Here is a 19,631-nt window from a genome sequence, read left to right as displayed (position 1 = left end):
AGGCAGTAAGGTGTGAGCATTCACCGGGAGGATATGGTGAAACCTCTTAAATGGCTGTGGGTTTTTTTTAATTGAAGAAATAGAATTATATTGACCTATATTCTAGGTCATACAGGTGCTGCTGGAAATGAAAATAGGAATTTTGAAGACCGTGGTCTCCAATGGAGTGCTCAATGTGAATTGCGCTATTCCTTAAACATGTATGTAATATGTAACACAACTTTGCACTCACAGATGTCCCCAGTTAAAAAACAAACAAACAAACACACCCCCCCCCCCAAAAAAAAAAAAAAACACACAAAAAAAACCCTAAAAACAAACCTTGAGTGACATAACAGAATACCCATATTTGAAATCTAAATGAAAACCTATACACTGATATCTATGTCAAACATCTACTACTGTGTACCTACCTTAAAGTCACTCCCAAGGAAGCAATTCTAGGTAGCCTGAGGTAAAAGACAAGCCCAAAGTACTGCTGTACTGTAAACAATGATTGCTGGCATTTGTGTTTTTTTTCTCCTTTCTTATCAAATCTATAAGGTCGCGTCATGTTCCTGGACTTTTTTTGGTGGTGGTTGTTATCCCAACAACAGAAATACCGGGTGTGTGCAGTTTCCCATCAGTGTTAGGAACCATTGCTCTAGTGAACTGAAGTAGTGATGACAAATACATGTACAAATCATCCCGTATTTTCCAAATGAGCAGTCAAGTTGTTGCAGCTTTGGAGGGAATGAATAATTTGAAGGAATTTGCATCTAATGTGACTGGATATATGCTATTAGGTTATCTGAAAAATATTTCCTTAAAGCAAACAAACAAACAGAAGATTCTAATTACAGAAAAAGGTATGGTCAGCCTTTTTCCCAAATGGGTTCTTTCAAAAACTGAGTGTGTGAAAATCAAACTGAGGCCTGGCTAAAAGGTTTAAACTTGAATTGCATGCCATTTTAGAACAAAATTCTTAGTAAACATTTGTAGCAAATTTCTAGCGTAGCACTTGGCTCCTTTTACTGTAGTTTGGACATCAGAATTAAAGAAAAGCAGCACACCCCACCCACCCACCACCACCCCCCTGACCCTCCTTTTATCTCTTTTCATGTGTCCTTTTTGTTCATATGTGACTGGGATCTTGTTCCTGCATACTGCAGGGATGATTGGGGACCGACAGAGTCTTCTGGCATCTGATGTGAAGGACTGACCTGACTTCTATAGGGGACAAATACTAACTTGGCAATACCTGAGCTTATATTATAGTACTCCTACTAAATACTTTATTAGTATACTAAGTACTAACTATAGTATATTTAAAGAGGCTAGTTTGCAAATAATTTCCTTTTCTTTTATAAATATATAAACATAAATGCTAAAAAAACTGAGCAGTAGAAACTCGTAGCAAACAGGAATCTCTTGTCTTCGTTGTTATCACCTTTAATTTTCTTGTGCTTTAAATAGTCAGAAGCAGAAATATTTTTTATTATCAAGAAAATACTTGTTTGCATCTGTGGATTTATACAGCCTCCAGATGAAAGAGGAGAAAGGAGAAAAACTGAAAATCTGTAATGATGCAAAGTGCATATGCTTCAGAACAAACTAAGTCAGTATGGATAGTCTGGGAAGGAAACATAGAAGCAGGGAAAGAAAAGTATAAGACAAAAGCTGGCATGAATTCAGCATTGTTTACTGCAAGGGGGGCTAGTAAAAGATTATCTACAATTCTGAAAATGCTGTAAAAATATTCTGATTTTATAGATTTGGTAGAAATTTTCAGCTTTACCACCGCATGTGGCAGAACTCTTCCATTGTAACTGTTTTAAACAACCACCTTTTCAATTCTCAATTTATTCTTTTGTATCTTAATTCTGCCTGAGCATACTGGGGCAGATGCCTGCCCTGCCCGGAGTCTGATGTGGGAAGCCCAGCAAACACCTGATAACTCTGTAAGAGCTGCTGTGCTCTTTCTGCTCAGCAGTCGGGCCAAAAGTAGTGGTTGCTGGGGGTGTCATCGGCAAAACTGTGTTTTCAGGCTGGTTTTGCAGTCTGGCCCATGAATGTCTTCTGTAACTAATGGCTGCATCAGTGTTCTAGATCACAACACAGAAGGACTTTTAGCCAGTGATTCTAAATTGCTTGTTAGCTAATACAGGATAAGAGGTTTTTAATATTGATCCCTCTTCTGCAGTACTACCAGTTGTAGTTTTCATCATTCATTTGAGTAGATTTCAAATTATTTCTGTTTGTGTGTGTGTGTATGTTCATGTTTATGCACATAAAAGTATTTGGTTATAGAGACAGAATTATTGTGAGAGCCATTCTGGACAGGTAGTATGTTTTCAACTCCTCTGTATTTATTTGTTAAGGTTTTGGGCTTGTTGGGTTTGTTGATTTTGGGGTTTTGGTGTTGGTTTGTTGTTTTTTGTGGTTTGTTGGGTTTTTTTTGTATTCATGGCGGGATTTGCAGAAAATGTAGGGAAGTTTTTTAAATATTGGAAAAAATATAATGGCATAAATATCCTTTTGTTCATGTAAATTACACAAGAAGTATGTCACAAGCCATTGTGCCATTATCTCTACTGCCGTTTTGTTTATATTCTGTTAAAAATATTCTCTTCCCATGTACCCACGTTGAAGCATCAGTTGTATAGTGAATTGAATAGGCCTAAAGTGCTGTCCAGTATGCAGAGGACACTTCTGTATGCTGAGGCTGTGAGGTAAAAGCATCGCAATCTTACATCGCTTAAGTAGGGCTGCTCCTTCTGCTGCCTCCAGGAAATCTCAGCCACGGGCACTGTAGAAAGTAGCATCCCCATTCTGCTGCGCTGACATTCAGCGTTTAAATGCAACCTGACAGCTACACGCTTTAGGGGTAAAAATTTAAATTATAATTAAATATGTACAAAACCTCCGTGTCCAAAATCGGGTAGTCTCAGCTGACTGTAATGATTTTTACTGTCTCCTGTTGCTGTGGTAGGCAGGTCTCTGCTTTTGGGGAGTCGGGAAGAGTTTCCTCTCTTTGTAGTTTACAGTGCTTAGTTCAGTCCGTGTTTGTACGTTGCCTCTATACTTCAGGAAGGGAGTGTTGTAATGAATTGTGTTTGCCAATGTAATAAAACCCTCCTGTTGGGCAAACGGCCCGGCAGCCAGCTTCAATGTTGTATCAGAGACCAGGTTTGTGCTGTCATGTGGATGCAGTCCAGTGTTTTCTGCCCTCGAGTGTTGTGCGGACCCAGGACCACCTCCTGGCTGGCAAAGGCACAGAAACAACTGCCAGCACGATGGGAAGAAAACACAAGGAAATACCATAACTAGAGTCTTAAACCTAGTAAGACTCTGTCTAAAGGCATGCAGAAGGAATTTGCATTACCAGCAGAAGGAGAAAATCTCATGTGAACACTTTGGGTTTCTAGTTTTCTAAAAGGATCTAGATGAAAGGTTGCGCAGTGCATTTTCAAGGCCTCCAGGCGATTACTTTGATATCAGACTAAAGCTTATAATTGGGGTATGGGGAGGATGAAAGGACAGAGTTAGGAACAAATTAAATTTATAACATGAAATGACTGAATAATAATCCTTTTGCATGAAACTAAACAGTGATAACTGTAGTCAAGCCATTCATTATCTGTACATCCATGCTTTTAATTGTAATGTCATTTTTCTGTTGCCACATATTTACCAGTTCTGTTGCTAAGGGTGAGTTTTGAACAACTAATTGTGTTTATATAGCTTTCTATAAGAAGATGCAAATTTGTCATCTGATGTTTGTAACTCGCCAGAAGGCTCCTTTTTCTTTGGGGAATATTTTACTTTGATTCCTAATCATATCAAAACCACTGCAAACAGCTAAGCACAAGGTGTCCTTGGAAAAACAGATTTTTTTAATAGTAGTTTCCCCCCACAAAGCTCAGCAATATGAGGAGAAAGTGTTTTTTAAAATGGCAATGGTTTTCAAGAGTAAAGCTTTACATTAGTAAGTCCCTTAGCAAAACTTCTATCAGTATTTTGGGGAAACATTTTTGGGCTCAACTCTTAAACTCTGCTTCTCTTTTGGGGAAGTTATGAGCTCTGTAACCCTTCATGTGATGGTTGACTGGATACAGAGAATGAGAACTATCTCATACATGAAGTCGGTCCTGTCAAAACACATCCATTCCCATGGAAAAAAATGTCTTACAAATTTAAGTTATTGTTGCCTCTCTGGCAAAACTGGGCAAGCCAGGTGTTCGCTTTGTTAATTTGGTTTCTGTATGAGCACTCAGCAGAATTATTTTTTTGATAAAAATTGTTGTCATTGATACTGAGCTGAACGGTTAGATGAGATCTGGACACTTGTTTGTCAAAACTGATCTGCACTAAAGGCACAGAAAGTCCTTTTTGTGGAAGTGAAATTGAACTTGTCAGGAGTAATCGGGAGATCACTTCCCTGCCCCTGTGCTCCAGCACAGGGCCTGCACGCTCTGCAGTCCTCTGCTCCAGAAATGGACTTCACTGAATCTTTGCCGCGTATAAAGCTTTTTGTAGAAACTCTCTTCTGAAGAATAACTGGAATTAGTTTTCCTCTGATTTCCTCAAACATTTTCATCCTTAATTTCCAAACACATGAGTGTGTCAACAGTAAAGACTTATTTTGCAAATGGCAGTGACATGATGATGTTGTAGAAGGAAGCTCCCTGTGCACAAGAAAAGGCACTCTCTAATAGCTATACTCAGTATGCTGTTTAGAAATTTTTCCATATACTGTGCTGGATTAGTTATCCACACACACAGGCACGTAGACCCCTCCCTACCACTGTGTAAGTTCAGATAGCCCTCAAATTTGAACTTAGAAACCTTATTGTTTTGAGTGAGAACTAAAGCTGGCAGCCCAGCTTCTGAAATCTAAGGGTGGACTATGCCAACGTGTGCTTATTTAAGTGCTTTTCTCAGCAGATGAAAATCAGTAAGTGTGTTTGTTTTAGAGAGGTGGGAACTGGTTAGTGTGTTCTACAAGCTGGGGCTTTACAATTAATTTGTTTTAAAATAGTGGTTAGATATAATTGTAAATGATTGCTTTGGACTTGATTAGCAGTCAGCGACAAGTTCTAGAAGAAAGATGATCTTGGCTTGGTTGAATTCAGGAGGCTGTGAGGATTGAGGGAGCTTATTATGAGATTTCCATTTTGACTGTGATCTTCTCACTGAACGGACACTCCTACTATGTATAGGGACTCCATGAACATCCATTTAAAATAGAATATGCGTTAATCATGGTGGTTCTTCAGACGTTGCACAACAGTGCGTTGTGCATCCAGATTGAATGGAAAAGACCCCACACTAATATGTCACACTGCTCAATGTACAGTAGACAAGTGGATCTTGAGTGCATAGTGTTGAGTTGAATTACAGCAGGGACGTGTTTGATGCATCGTTACTTTCTGCTAATGACATTAAACCCTATGTGGTCTTAGCTGGGTGCAACTGAAATAACATCAATGCATTCTCTTGGTATAGGAGCAGCTTACTGTCAGTTCATGGACATGTTGTTTCCCGGGTGCATCAGCTTGAAGAAAGTAAAGTTTCAAGCAAAGTTGGAGCATGAATACATTCACAACTTCAAACTTCTGCAGGCATCGTTTAAAAGAATGAATGTGGATAAGGTAGGCATTCTGTATTTGTATTTCAATCACTACAAGTTTCAAAAATTACATAAACTGGGCAAAATCAGTAAGCAGGGGAAACAAGCTTCAAAATATTTAAAGTCCACTTTTTCAACTTTTGGACTGAGAACTGTATGTGAAGATGTTGTTCTTGACCTTTTGTGATCTGAAAAGGGTATCTAGGCATGAAGAAAGAAATTTGGCATGCTTCATTTAGGTACAAACTGTAAATTGAGTCCATGTGTCTGCTGAGGAATTGTGCAGTCTAACTCATTATATCTTAATATCAGAGACCCTTTTGATAAAATACCATGTGTTGGAAATTCCTTACTATCAGTGAACCTGAATTTTAGATACAATAAAATTACTTGTGACCTGAATTTCCAACAAAATAACTTGGAAATATACTGTTCTTATAAGTATTCCGTATTTCTTGTTCAAAACAGAATTTAAGGAATTTTACCCAGCAATTCAACAGGTTGGATGGCACATGTGATCTTGTAAAGTTAAGAATGGAAGACTCGTAGAAAATGGCTTGTTCACCTATTAGCTATTGGTTTATGCTTGAATATAAGAGTTTGATGGACTCACCAATATAAATTACTGTGGTGATAAAAAGGAATAATGGAAGTTACATTGTCATACTTCTAGTTTTACACAGATGTGCTACCTGTATACCCTCTTAAGGTTCTGCTCTGGCTTTTAGTCTTGCCTTATTCTGAAATTTAACAGTCTTAATAGAGTCCTGTGAGACTTTTACAAAGCACTGGAAAACCCTAATTGTTTCCTGAAATGTTTTGGATGCATCTGCTTACAGTATTATTTGCCAGTGAAACATGGGAAAGGTAATAAAGTTGATGTAGTCAATTTTTCTGTAGGGAGCAAACTTGCTGTACCTTCTCAGTGTAGGATTAAGATACAAATGGAACAACCTGAAAGGACATGCAAAATGCTACATTAATCTTTGTATGAGTATCATAGACTTATGAAATGCTGAACAGTTGGCTTAACCTTGAAGAAGAACTTAAAATTGCAGTTGTTTTAGGTACCCTTTTTCCAGCTGAAAGTTTGAATGCATTCAGGAGGCCCTAAGATCCAATTTAACTTGGCTCTTTAATCACCTTCATGAATTAAGCAAGGCAGGGCAACCCTCCTGCAGTTGTAGTTCCTGTCTGCCCACAGTGTCTGGGAAGTTTGAGTGCTGTAATATGGGCCCAAGACACCTTCTGGAGATTTCATTTCTGTGAAGAATTTGCAGGATGTGAATATGGAGACAATCCTCATAGTCTTTGCTTTGTTTTACTAAAGCTTTATAGGCATTTTAGTCAACTTCTGCACATCCACAAACTGTTCTATGTATAGCTATACATGGAATGGAAAAAAATTACAAGGTTAAAACCTCAGGGTTAATTCGTACGATGAACGTGTACTACCAAAATGTAGGTTGGTTTGAACTTCAGCATGTCTTGGAAAAGCTGCTGGTTTTTTTGTAGTTCAAACAGTAGGACAGAGAGCAAGAAACTCCCGTCTGGACCTTTTGAAGAATTCTTCATTTTTAGTATGCCCAACTGTAGTATGTCCATTAAAACCAGAAATCCCTAGTTAGCTGAATATAGTGTTACTCCCAGAACAGCTTCATTCATCATGGCTGTCACTGCAATAAGAAAGGAGTAACTCTGTGGAAGATCAGTTATAAAAGCTTACATACACCCACTGTGTAGCCACTTCAAAGGCTGGGTCTTTGTTTTATTTTAGTTTTATTTCCTATTAAAAGCATTTGCAAATCTACCATAATTCCCTCTCTTTTAGGAAATAAAAAATGGCAGAGGAGTATACCTAGTTAATATATACTGTGTATATAGCTGATATAGTTAGTAGATTATTTTTCAAATAAATGTGTATATGTATTTTTTTATATATAAAAATGACAGTGATACGCTATTGGAATCTTTATGCTACCTTTCAGGTAATTCCCGTGGAAAAACTGGTCAAAGGGCGCTTCCAAGACAACTTAGATTTCATTCAATGGTTTAAGAAGTTCTTTGATGCTAACTATGATGGAAAGGAGTATGATCCTGTGGAAGCTCGACAAGGCCAAGATGCTCTTCCCCCACCAGATCCTGGTGAACAGATCTTCAACCTGCCCAAGAAGTCTCACCATGCAAACTCTCCGACTGCAGGTATTTTGCATCTTAGAAAAATCCATTTCTGTCTCTGAAGAAAATGATAAACTGTGATACGTTTTACATAAATACTAGCTAAAAATTATTTCCTGGTGTGGGTGGGCCATTCTTTTCGCCTTGTCATTGGCTTAGCATCTGAGACAGCAGAAGTTAACTTCTAGTGGTGCACTCTAGTTTGCCCCAGCCCTATCAAGCATAGGGTCTCCTCCACTGAACCCTTTATGTAAATGATGAGGATTCTAGTGATGCCTGATGGTAGAGATAAAGGAATTTACCCTTGTTGCTGAATGTGGTATGTGTAAGTGCATTCAGGAACATTAAATGGAGTGTGTTCCTCTCTCATACCTCCACCCTTACAGAAAATAGCTAGCACAGGCTTATTTCTGCTTTATTTTTTAAGGTGAGCAAAATGCTTCCAAATATTAAGGTTGACCAGAAAGAAAAAATGAATTGATTTGTGTTTTCATATGTGCTTATTGTGCAGGCATGCTAGTCCTCTTCAGTGAACAACATACAACTATTGTTCTTTCTCAAAGATACATCGATCTTCTGACTTTTTATTTTGTGTTCGTACTTGGGTTTCTAGGTTAGAGTTAACTTTCTTCATCGGAGATTGTATGGTGCTATGTTTTAGATTTGTGATCAAAACAGTGTTGTTAAGACATGGATGTTTTAGTTATTGCTGATCTGTGCTTACACAGTGTCACAATCTTTTCTATTTTTCATATTGCCTTGCCAACAAGTAAGCTGGGAGTGCACAAGGAGTTGGGAGGGAACACAGCTTGGACAGCTGGCCAAAGGGATATATCCCACACTGTATGGTGTCATGCCCAGCAATAAAAACTGGGAAGAAGGAGAAAGGAGGGGTTATTCAGAGTTATGGTGCTTGTCTTCCCAAATAACGTATGTGTGATGGAGCCCTGCTGTCCTGGGGATGCTTGAGCACCTGCCTGCTAATGGGAAGTGGTGAATGAATCCCTTGTTTTGCTTTGCTTTTGCTTTCCCTATTAAATTGTCTTTATCTCAACCCACAAATTTTCGCACTTTTGCCCTTCTGATTTTCTTCCCCCATCCTGCCAGGGGACAGTGAGGAGTGCCTGTGGGGGCTCAACTGCCAACTGGGGTTAAACCACAACAGTGTTTCTGGAACAGGCCAAAGGACTAAAGCCTGATCTTTGGTGTTTATGTAATATGGGCATGACTGGTCACCAGGCAGATGCCATTTTTTGATAACCGAGAGTTAAGTGACCAGGAGAGCAGCCAAAACTTTTTTTAAAAAAATAATCATTAAATAAGTGTTACAGGGGTTGATTGCCTGTACGCATAAAGGTTTGTGTGTACAGAAACACACATGCACACACACTTAATTCCTTTATTGGTTTGTCCTGGGTTTACCTTATTCATGCTAACCTATTCCTCAATTAAGGATTAATTTTCAGTTGGCTTAAATCTGTGACCTGTCTTCTCACGGGCTCAGATATGCACCAGTGCTGGCAAAGGGAAGGGGCAAGTATGAGGCACCCTCAGTTTTAAGGTGGCTTAGGCTCTGGAATCATACTCGGATTTCAGCGTTCTGCTCTGATCGCTTCTGACGTCAGAGCGGGGCATACTTGGCCTGCTGCCTTCAGCTCATTAGTGCTTTCAGGAAACTGAGCACCTAATAGCAGGCCAGTGCTGCTCTGGGCTTCTAAAGCTTGTTTACATCTTTGTTTTGCACTATCTTGTGTCTGAACTTTTGAATTTCAGGGTCTGGTATGTTATAATTTCCCATGTGATGTCTTGCACTCCCTTTGAAAACAAAAAAACCAAGCGCTAATGTCACAATGTTGTCCAGTTGAGGAATTGGAAAAGACACTTTTATTAAATACAGACTTTACCATGTGTGTTAATTCTTCTTGCAGATGGTCTTTTTTTACCAAAGTCACAAATGTGTCATCCAAATTAAAGCTGTGGAGGTGTCAGTCCTAGAGAAGTAGAATAGCTACTGGAATGGAACCAGCCAGCTGATACAGTGATCTCATGTCATGTTGCTGGTTGTATGAAGAGCATGTCCTGTGCCTTCCCAGTCCTTGTATGGAATAAGACAGCTGAGATATACAGTGTGATGAGTTTTGGTAAGATCCTGTGGCTGTGAGAGTTAGCTTTTTCATGGAAAGTTTCCTTCATTATTAACTGAAGTATAGTCCAGAAGTATGACAGGCAGAATGCTAGTTTAATTTGTGTTGAGCTGAGGCAAGGTATAGACATTACATGATGTTAGGTGAAATGAAAGTTCCAACTTTTATTGCGGCTTGCGTTTTAGAACAGGACTATTTCAGTTAGGTATCAATCACTCATAGGCTTATTCAGTTTCTGGGTGAGCACATTTTCATTTCACTGATGTATTGTGCCTTTGTGCTTCACCTCACCACGTCTTGTAGCCTGGTTGCGTGAAATGATGGGAAACATTACTGGGTGCCTGTTGATAGAGGACACTCTGGGAGGAGTGCAGTATGCATCTGCAAGCTTGTGTGCTGTTTGGAAGTAAGTTGGGATGATGTGGAAGCAAGTCCTTGGTAGTTGGGAAGTTGCCATGAAAGATGTGCTTCTGTACCTCTGTCACATGTACGCTTAGCTGGAAATGAAGGAGTATTCGTTACAGTTGCTATAGGAACCACAATATGCCCATGTGAGCAAAACAGGTTTAGCCATTTATAAGAAAAGGGCAAAAAAGAAAAGGTCCCATGAGTTCTCTCGCAGCAGGTTAAGAATTCCCCATCCCATCTGGAGCTTTGTCTGCCTAGATGATACAAAGAGGGAATATGTGCCCATGAGTAAGTACAACATCAGGTGGCATGGTTTAAACTGCTATGCCTATGACTTTTACATTGATTACTTTGTTGGTTTACTTTCCTGGGTCTTCAGTGAAGTGGCTGAGGTTTTGGGCACAGCTGTATTTCTGCTGACTTTGTTGTGGGAGCAGTAAATATTGTGGGCTGCTTGATGCAATAACTTCATACACCAATGCAGCAAGCATTTGTCAGCATCTGTAGCAGTTTGCCACAGTAGCTTGCCTTTTTTTTTTTTTGTACATTTTCTTTTTTTTTTTTTGTTATTTTTCATTTGTGTGATCTGCTCTACATTAACACTGAAGCTTTGAAATCTTAGTACTGCCTTGTTTCAGTTCATTAACAAAACAGAAAGAAGCAATAGTGTGAGGAAAATAAAGAGCCCAGAAGATCTTTCAACATAATCCAAAAGTTTTTAAACAGTGTGCAGTGAGCATACCTAAATGTATGCATCTATTGTTTAGTGTCAGAAGCAAGCAGACATATGAGTATTCATTCATGCTAAATTTTTGGTTTTGACAGACTTTTAAATATGCCTATTCTAAATTGATTAAATATATACATTTCTAAATGAATAATTTATTTAGTTACTAGTAATTTCATATGCATTTCAAATGATTCATGTTGTTCCACGGATTAACTCTTCCAGTGCCCTTTGACAGAGTTTTGTTTTAGAGTGATTTAGGAGATGCTGATCTCTTTAATTATTCATAACTCTTCTATAACACTCTGTTCTAACACTATGTTTTCAGAGGTAGACTAAGATATGTCTTTCAGTTAACAAGAAAGTGGTCAAATCCCTAAGGGCTGCTCTGAAAGCTTACCCAAAAAGGTACTGGCATGAGTTAGAATTAGTTTTCGTATTTTATTCTGACACTGAAGCTTGACAAGACCCGTAGTGTCAGGTAGCTGCTTTCTATACCTATACATGGGTATTTACCTATATCGCTTCAAATGCAGAGCATGGTCTTTATTTCATTTTAAAAAATGCTTTTAAAACAACCCAAGACTTGAGAAATCTGAAAATACGCTGTTTTTTCTGTTAATCGGGGAGCAGGCCAGCAGCCACAGCCCTACCCCTTCCAAAGGCAATCCGGCTGAGGAGTCAGTGCAGGTCAAGGATAATGCAGCTCGGAAATGGAAGCGTAAATAGGTCCCTACGACTAATCTGCTGTGCCACCCTCGCGTTGCTTCATCCCTGCCTTGAGAGACAGAGCAGATTCGCTGCCGAGCTGGTGGCTGTAGGGTGGGTGGATGGCTTCGGTGACGCATGTAAAAGGCTGCTTCTAGAAACAGGAGGAGCAGCAAGGATTTGCCAGGTAAATGCAGTTCCCTGCTGGGGGGGAACGAGTATGTTTTCATCCTTCGAGGAGTGGAGCCAGCAGCACCACAGCTGCTTTTAGATGTAACACCATCTGCCAGACCTGAGCTGCCTTTTGATTTCCTACAGCCTCTGCTCTTCTCTAATGCAGTGGTAAACAGCCTACAGATGTAGAGTCAGAATCATCGTAAGGGATTAAAATATTAGGGCACTGTTGTTTGTGTCAGTTCTAATGCTCCCTGGGGAAAGCGGCAGAGCGAGCTTCATCTGATCAAATTGAAAATGGTGATCAGGTTGTCAGGATTTTAGCTTAGTGTCTTATGTAACTATTCCTGTATGTCAGAGCAAAGCCATGGAGCACTGCTTTGTGTATGGGTGTGGGGTGTCAAAAATACACAGGTTAAAGACAGCTTAGTAAAATTAATTATTTACTTGTAAGTTAAAAATGCAAGTGATTCCTAGATCTGAAGGCTGTTAGACATTTGAGTTTGAAATATTCAGTGACAGCAGGATGACTAAAGCAGAGATGGAAAATACTGGAGGATCACATGAGGTCTAAAAATACGCACGCTATGACAGGGAAAATAACCAGGGCAGAATGAACTGTTTGGGCATGAATGCTTTATATATAATGTGCGTGCCATCAAAGAGCCAATTATGCAAGAAAAACACTGATTTTCTTTAGGGAAATGGTATATTCTACTGTGGTAGATGTGTTATAAATTAATTTGGTGTGATAAAAATACATAACAAAACCAGTCTTTATTTTAGCTGCTAGTGATATGATTAGGACTCCTGGGAGACTAGAGAACTCCTTCTAATGATTTTTTTTTTTTTTTTTTTTTTCCCCTCCCTCTTTGTTTTCCACCAAAACATACTATGTTTTTCCCCACGTGGCAGGCAGTTGGTATTGGCAATGGCAACCTCTGCTCAGGGTGGTGCAGTGATCCAGGACAACGTGGCAAAGCTGGAGATGGGAAGAGCAGCGGGGTAACAAACTGAAAATGCTTTTGTGCCTAGTTCATATGAGGCCAGAGGAATTGTACTAGCTGCTGGGAACAGTGTGTGCAGTGACAGTGCTGGCCTGGGAAGTAGAGAGGAAAGTGGCTCAGCCTTAATACAGACACACCTCCTCTGCCAGCATGAGGGGAATTTAATTTTTAAACCCACTGAGCCTGAGAATTTAGACCACAAAGCAATGCTGCTTGCAGTGCAGGAGCCAGGGCCTTTATTCTAGAAAGAAGATTGTGTTTGAAAAACAGTGGTGGAAATTGCTGTCTTAATTTTCAGTGTACTATGGGTGTGGTTTAAGTGTCTGTGTTGCTCAAATTTTTGCATGATCTTTCATATTTCAGTATTAATTTATTTGCTGATTTTCTTTCAGATTATCCTCTGGAGGCTGCTTTCTCCTTATAGCTAGGCAGACAGTTGAATTTTAGAAAATGCAGGTTGAGAGCATTTCAAATTTTACATTGTATTCTTCTGCTAAGCCTATATGGAATGATTTCACCTGTTGAAGGTGAATGCTTGCATGCTTGGAGATGTTTCTGGAGAAAATAGGGGGCTCAGTTAAGAACAATTAATAATTGCCATTAAAATGCTGGTTATTTTAAATTTAAAGAAAAGTCTTCATTTACGATGGAGAAAAGGCTGTGGTTCGCCTTTATCAAAGCACCTTCTGTTAAAGATGAACTGAGGGACTTGTGCCATCAATAAAAATTCTTTTATTTGACGAGTAGACTCCATTGTATGTTCTTCCTTGGATTGCTCTGTTGAAATTTGTAAAAGGTGCTTCAGTTTCAAGTATTTGTACACACTTCTCTTTGCCAGCTGCCTGTCAGTGATGCTCAGCTGTACTGTACTGTAGCCAGCAGCAGTGGAGACACGGAGAGATGAGGGGACAGAGGCTGTCCTGCCACCCAGGGGAAGTCAGTACCACAAAATAATTAGGTGACTGCACTGCAGCACGTTGGGATGCTGAAAGCTGAGTCAGATTTTGTCTGAGGTCATTTCATTCCCATTAAGCATCTTTTGTCATCACTTATGCCATTAAGTGTCCCTAAATTGAGCAGTTTCTTGCATCCCAGTGTAGCTGAAACAATAAGCGTGTGTGAATATTAATTCATTTATTGTTCTCACTCATTTATTTTAAGTGGCTGGAGAATTTTTCTTTAGCTCGTGAAGAAATTTCTAGCTCTGTGGCCTCTTGGTGTTTTTTTTGTTTTTTTTTTTTTCTTGTGTGGTATGAGTCAGGAATATTCACTTTATGAAGTCCTTTAATTTGAAGATAATGCTGTGTGTGATTCCCAAATTCCATTGAAGCAGTGGTCATGGGGGCTCAGCCAAGTCTTGTGCTTGCCCAGGGCTTCCACTGCTCTCCACACCATCCTCAGGTGCATCCACACTGTATTCATGCACATGGCTTCTTGGAATTTTACATGAATATTTAATGGCATACTAATTACTCGTATAGCTTCAAGGAAGGTGTCTCTCTAAACATTGGACAGATCTCTTGTCTGCAAGACTGTGCTTGTGATGTAAAGTGACCTGAAATTCACAGCCTAGCTCTGTTGTACCCAGAATCTGCCCAGTGCCAAAATCCACTGTTTTAAATTACAGAAATGTACATCTGTTTGTAAAACTTACATCTTTAGCAAAAAGAATAGTGAAGCTGAAACTGTGGGGGATATATTTAGTTATGATGGACTGACTAGTAGTTGTTTTTGGAGCACCACAGATAAACCTGTAATGTGTTTCCAAGTTGATTCAACTAACCTGTTACAGTACAAGACCAAAATAATTTGAATTTCAACTGTGAATTTGTTTTTCCATCTCTGCTAATGTTATTTGGGCAGGTACAAAAATTATCGAGGTGCTAACTGAATCAGCTGTGATACTGTTGACAAAAAATTCTAATTGGACCCTGCATTGACCTAGAATCAGAGCAAGGTGTAACAGAAGTTCTCACAGAACAGTAGGAGTGGGAAGGCATCTCTGAGGTCATTCAATCCAACCACTTTGCTCAAAGCAGGGTCACCTAAAGCTGGTTGCCCAGGACTGTATCCAATTTTGAGTATCTCCAAGGGTAGAGACAGCCCCCTGCCAAAACCTCTCTGAACAGCTTGTTGCAGTATTTGATCACTCCTGGGGAAGAATTTTTTTTTTCTTGTGTCTGAATGGAATTTTTTGTATTTCAGTTTGTGCCCATTGCCTCTTGTCCTTTGACTGGGGACCACTGAAAAGAGCCTGTCCCCATCTTCCTTGCACCCTGCCTTCAGGTGTGGATAAGATCCCCCTGAAGCTTCTCACCTCCAGGCTAACCAGTCCCAGCTCTCTCGGCCTCTCCTCATATGTGAGCTGCTCCAGTCCCTTACCCTTCTTTATGGCGCTGTGTTGGACTCTTTCCAGTATGCCCATATCTCTCTTGGCCTGGGGAGCCCTGAACTGGACCCAGCACTCCAGATGTGCCTCATCAGTGCTGAGTAGAGGGGAAGAACACCCCCCCCTCCCCAGCCTGCTGGCAATGCCCTTCACAACGCCTCTCAGAAGGCTGTTGGCCTTCCTTGCTGTGAGGGTGTGCTGCTGGCTCGTGCTCCACTTGGTGCCCCCCCAGGACCCCCGAGTCCTTTTTTTGCCCTGCTGCTTTCCAGACTGTTGGCTGCCAGCATGTTCAGGGGCATGGGGCTGTTCCTCTCCAGAGGTGGGGCCCTGCACTTCTTTTTTTGAACATCAGCTTGAAAAGGGATTGGTGATGGGTAACATTTATGGAGCTGATTCCAAGGCAATTCTCTCAGTGGTCAGTGAAAAGAGCTGGTTATCAGATATTTTTTTTATAAAACATTTTTGTGTAAAGTTTTGTTCTTTCTCAAGGTGTGTAGATGAGTTATATATAAATATTTTCATAGAAGATGTGATGTTGAACAGAATTTAAACTGCTTGGATTATATAGCTCCTCTGAGCAATGCATTAGGAGTTGTTCCACAATTGCACTAATTGACAGCAAAGCACTGTAGTGCTCAATAGCAAAGTCATTAAGTCTACCAAGTTCTTTCCTCTCCATTTAGATATCTGGCTGTCTCAAGTACTTTGTACTACTTTACCAGCTGGTATCCTTTAATTCTTTTATGAAATTAAGCCTCTGTTAGAATGGGAGGTTTACCTCTGAGCTGATTCTAAAACTGATATTTCAGAATAAATGTGCAGTAAAGCTTTTTTTTTTTTAACTCCAGGAAACTTTAAATTAGAAATCCCTAGGCATTCTCTGCTGCAATTAAGTTCTATCCAGCTGTCGCTGATACCATCTGAAACGCTCAGGTTATTTAGCTGGTTTTTATCCGTTTCTGAAATTGGAATATCGTGTTCATTTAAGAGCTGATTCTGAGCAGTGAAGCAAAATTCAATTTCTTTTGATTTGTTTGGACTTCATAAAGCTTAGTAACACTGTGCTGCAGAAATTCAAAAGGCTTTCTTGTTTTCAAAGGAGGGCAGAATATAATGTGGTGCGTTGGTGCAATCTGGCCCTCTCTGTCCGCAGGCCGTGGTGATGTGGGCTCGCTCAGCACGCCCTGGGAGAGCACCTCAGCTGCAAATTAGAGAGAATACCTGGGGATTAAGTGTTTGTGCCTGCTCTGTCCTTAACTCTCTCTGCAGGTTGAAAAGAGGTGTGTACTTAATGATTTGGCTTTCTGTGATCAGCACCCCGATCTACAAAGGACTAGCTCGCTTTGCAGGGCTACTGAGCATGAAAGGGAGCAATGTGCCGTGGCTCCACGATGTGCCTCGCTTAGGTCTTGCACCATGACCCCCTAGGAGAAGGGGTGAAGAGCTGGCAGGCTGGGGGGATGCTGCCCTAGAAAAGCTGGACAGCTTCTCCTATGCTTGTGTGCCCAGGGAAAGTCCAGTGCTGCCTTCAAGTAGAAGAAGGGTAGTTGGTACAGCGGGGGAGCTGCACTGACCAGTCAAGGCTTCACATCTGTAGGTCCATGGCTTGTTTTGTAGCATCTAATTTTCTGTTGATATCCTGAATACAATAAGAAATAAATGTCGATACCTTGGTTTAGTATACATACGTATTTTAAATGTTGTACAGGTTGCATGTGATACAAGTATTCATTAAGTAACTCGAGACCCAACTAGAATGCTGTCGTTGAAGTGATTATTTCATGTGTGTGTTTATCTTACATATTTTGACACCAGTTTTCTTCTGTTTGTCTGCTAATCCAGACAAAAGTTATTTTCCTGGCTTTGAGAGCATCTTAACAATCTTCTCCTAAAGCAGCTGATTTTTAGTCAAAATCAGGACTGAACCTGGAAAGCACTGAAGGCAGGGTGTTAAAGTTTATGAAATTGCCTAAAGAAAGAAACAGCAGCAAAAGATCTTGGCATTTTTAATGTTTTCCACAAGTTATTTATTCTTTGCTGATCTAAGTATGGTGTGAAAAGAAGTTTAATTTCAGGCACATACACAACATTGAATTTTCACAATTTCAGCGAGTTTGTGTACTATATCTGAAATCTGCTAGAAGTGAGTTTGTGTATGCAATTAGACATGGAAGCTATTGGAGACACCAATTTCCAAAAAAAAAAAAAAAAAAAAGGCAGGAAAGATTAAGCAAGCTTGATTAAAATAACCCATTGCTGTTCCCCTTTCCCATAACTCCTCCAAGGGACCACCATACACAGTTTCTAGGTCAGTGAAACTGTGTGAGCTCCAGGCTTTGGACATATGGGCAGCCTCACAAGTTGTCTTTCTCCCCTTCCTGCCTTTCCCTGCCTCATTGTGATTTCTTCCGAGTAATGCCTTTGGAAACCATTGGTTTTATAATGAATTGCTTTATTAAAGGTGTTGTCTGACACTGGGGATACGTTGTGGGAATGACAACTTAGAGCAATTGCTGCTGTGCCAATAAATCAAATGATGTTATGGGAGGAGCAGCCGGCGAGGTGTGGGGTGGAAGGTGGTTGCTGAGGGCAAATCCCTCCCGCAGTGATGACCGCAAGCTCAGAGCTCAGCCGGGATCTGGGGCCTTGCTGGATTCAGGCTCTCTCCCTCGCCCTGCATGGCCCAGGCTTCAGAGCCGATGGCATTTGGTGGAGGAGGATGGCCACGGAGCCCGTCAGCATGTCTGGACAGTCGTGTTGTGCTCTTTGTAAGAAACAGTGATAAACATGGGTGCTGCAAAGCAGGACTTCTGGTTCACATCGCTGCTTCATTGACCAAATAAAACAGGTCAGAGAGAGAGAGAGAGAGCTGAGTTTCTGTTCTGTCTTCTTAACCCAAGCGATTTTTGGACCAGAAGTATGTCCGCTGCATCTGAGATGTACTCATAGTTGTTGGTATGAGTAAATCTCAGGCAAGGTGCGCGGCTCTGAGCCGGGCACCCGCGGCCTGGGGCTGAGCGAGTAAATCAAACAGCCCGCGCCGAGGGAGGACGGAGAGGGCAGGGCAAGGCGTGAGGAGCTGGCTGCGAGGGTCGTGCGCAGGCACCGTGAATCTTTTCAGGTGAATGTTTCCTCTGCTTGGGCGTTTGCGTGCCGCAGGCGTGGTGAGAAAGAGTTCCTGTGCGCACTCGTTACCTGCCACCTTTGCTGGTGTTGCTCTGTATTCTCGCAGAGTTGCAGTGCAAGTAATCAGAAACAAAGAGCAAGACCAAAGCGGATCAAAACTCGTCTCTTGGTCACTATGGCAACTGTGAGTTCACCGATGGATTCAATTTTGCGTGCTCCGTCGGAATTTCAATGCCCTTGTCTCGGGGACGGTTTGCATTTTAAAAAGAGGAAAGCACAAGAGGCAGTTTAGCTGAGTTTATTTCAAGTCTGTCTTTCTCCAGGGAAATTGAAGATATATCTGTACACTAAATATTGGGCTGGGGGAATGGTCTGTTAATGGCATATTTTAAAAAGCTGAAAGCTGCTGGTAACTAAGGGAACTTTATATTCTCAACTTCAGAGTTACTTCACTCTGACTAGCAAACTCAAACTGCTGGGAAATGTGGGGTTTCCTTTCCCAAGGTATAGCAGGACTGGAACTTCCTCCACTGTCACCTTGAAATAACAAGAGAGAATGGCTCTCTGTAAAACAAACCCTTCTGTTTCAGTACAGGCTAATAGGACTGTATTTATCATGGGGATAAATCTTGATTATTACTTATTTATTGTACTTTTCAGGTGCTGCTAAATCCAGTCCAGCTTCTAAACCAGGATCAACACCTTCTCGCCCATCTTCAGCAAAAAAAGCTGCACCAAGCAGCTCAGCATCCAAATCAGATAAAGATTTGGAAACTCAAGTCATACAGCTCAGCGAACAGGTAAATTTGCTTTAGGCATAAAATTAGATGCATTCATTGTCACAGGCAGACAGGAAATCTAATATTGCCCTCTGTTGAATGATGATCTCCAGAATTATGAAGGGTCAAAAGATTGAAATAGCTCAGCTAGGAAGAAAAAAGTGATTTATTGTTAAAAATAACATCTGGCACAGATGACTGGTGCTTGCCAGTATTTTTAAAATGTGATCTTAAGAATGACATCTAGGTCTTGCTGCAGTATGATAATTATATTAGATTTTGAAATGTATCTTTTCTTTCACTTGGGTAGGAAAAATCCCAATAGTGTCTTTGCTCTTGTGTATTACAAATTTTAAATAAATCATTTTAATGTGTTGTTG

The 19,631-nt window shown here is 40.5% G+C and overlaps 1 protein-coding gene across 2 annotated transcripts in view; it reads left to right on the top strand.

Annotated features, from left to right (window-relative positions):
- Nucleotides 1-19,631, top strand: part of MAPRE2 (microtubule associated protein RP/EB family member 2) — a 92,326-nt gene that overhangs the window by 60,905 nt on the left and 11,790 nt on the right. For both annotated transcript variants that reach the window (XM_033001148.2, XM_042797852.1), the window contains 3 exons: nt 5,488-5,633; nt 7,600-7,813; nt 19,133-19,272. In XM_033001148.2, coding sequence (XP_032857039.1) covers nt 5,488-5,633; nt 7,600-7,813; nt 19,133-19,272 — 500 coding nt within the window. The remainder of the gene's footprint in view (nt 1-5,487; nt 5,634-7,599; nt 7,814-19,132; nt 19,273-19,631) is intronic.

This window comes from Tyto alba, unplaced genomic scaffold (genome assembly GCF_018691265.1).
Source record: "Tyto alba isolate M040663 unplaced genomic scaffold, T.alba_DEE_v4.0 Super-Scaffold_27, whole genome shotgun sequence".
Lineage (NCBI taxonomy): Eukaryota > Metazoa > Chordata > Aves > Strigiformes > Tytonidae > Tyto > Tyto alba.
Note: the sequence above shows the minus strand (reverse complement) of the source record. Positions and strands in the feature narration are given on the sequence as shown.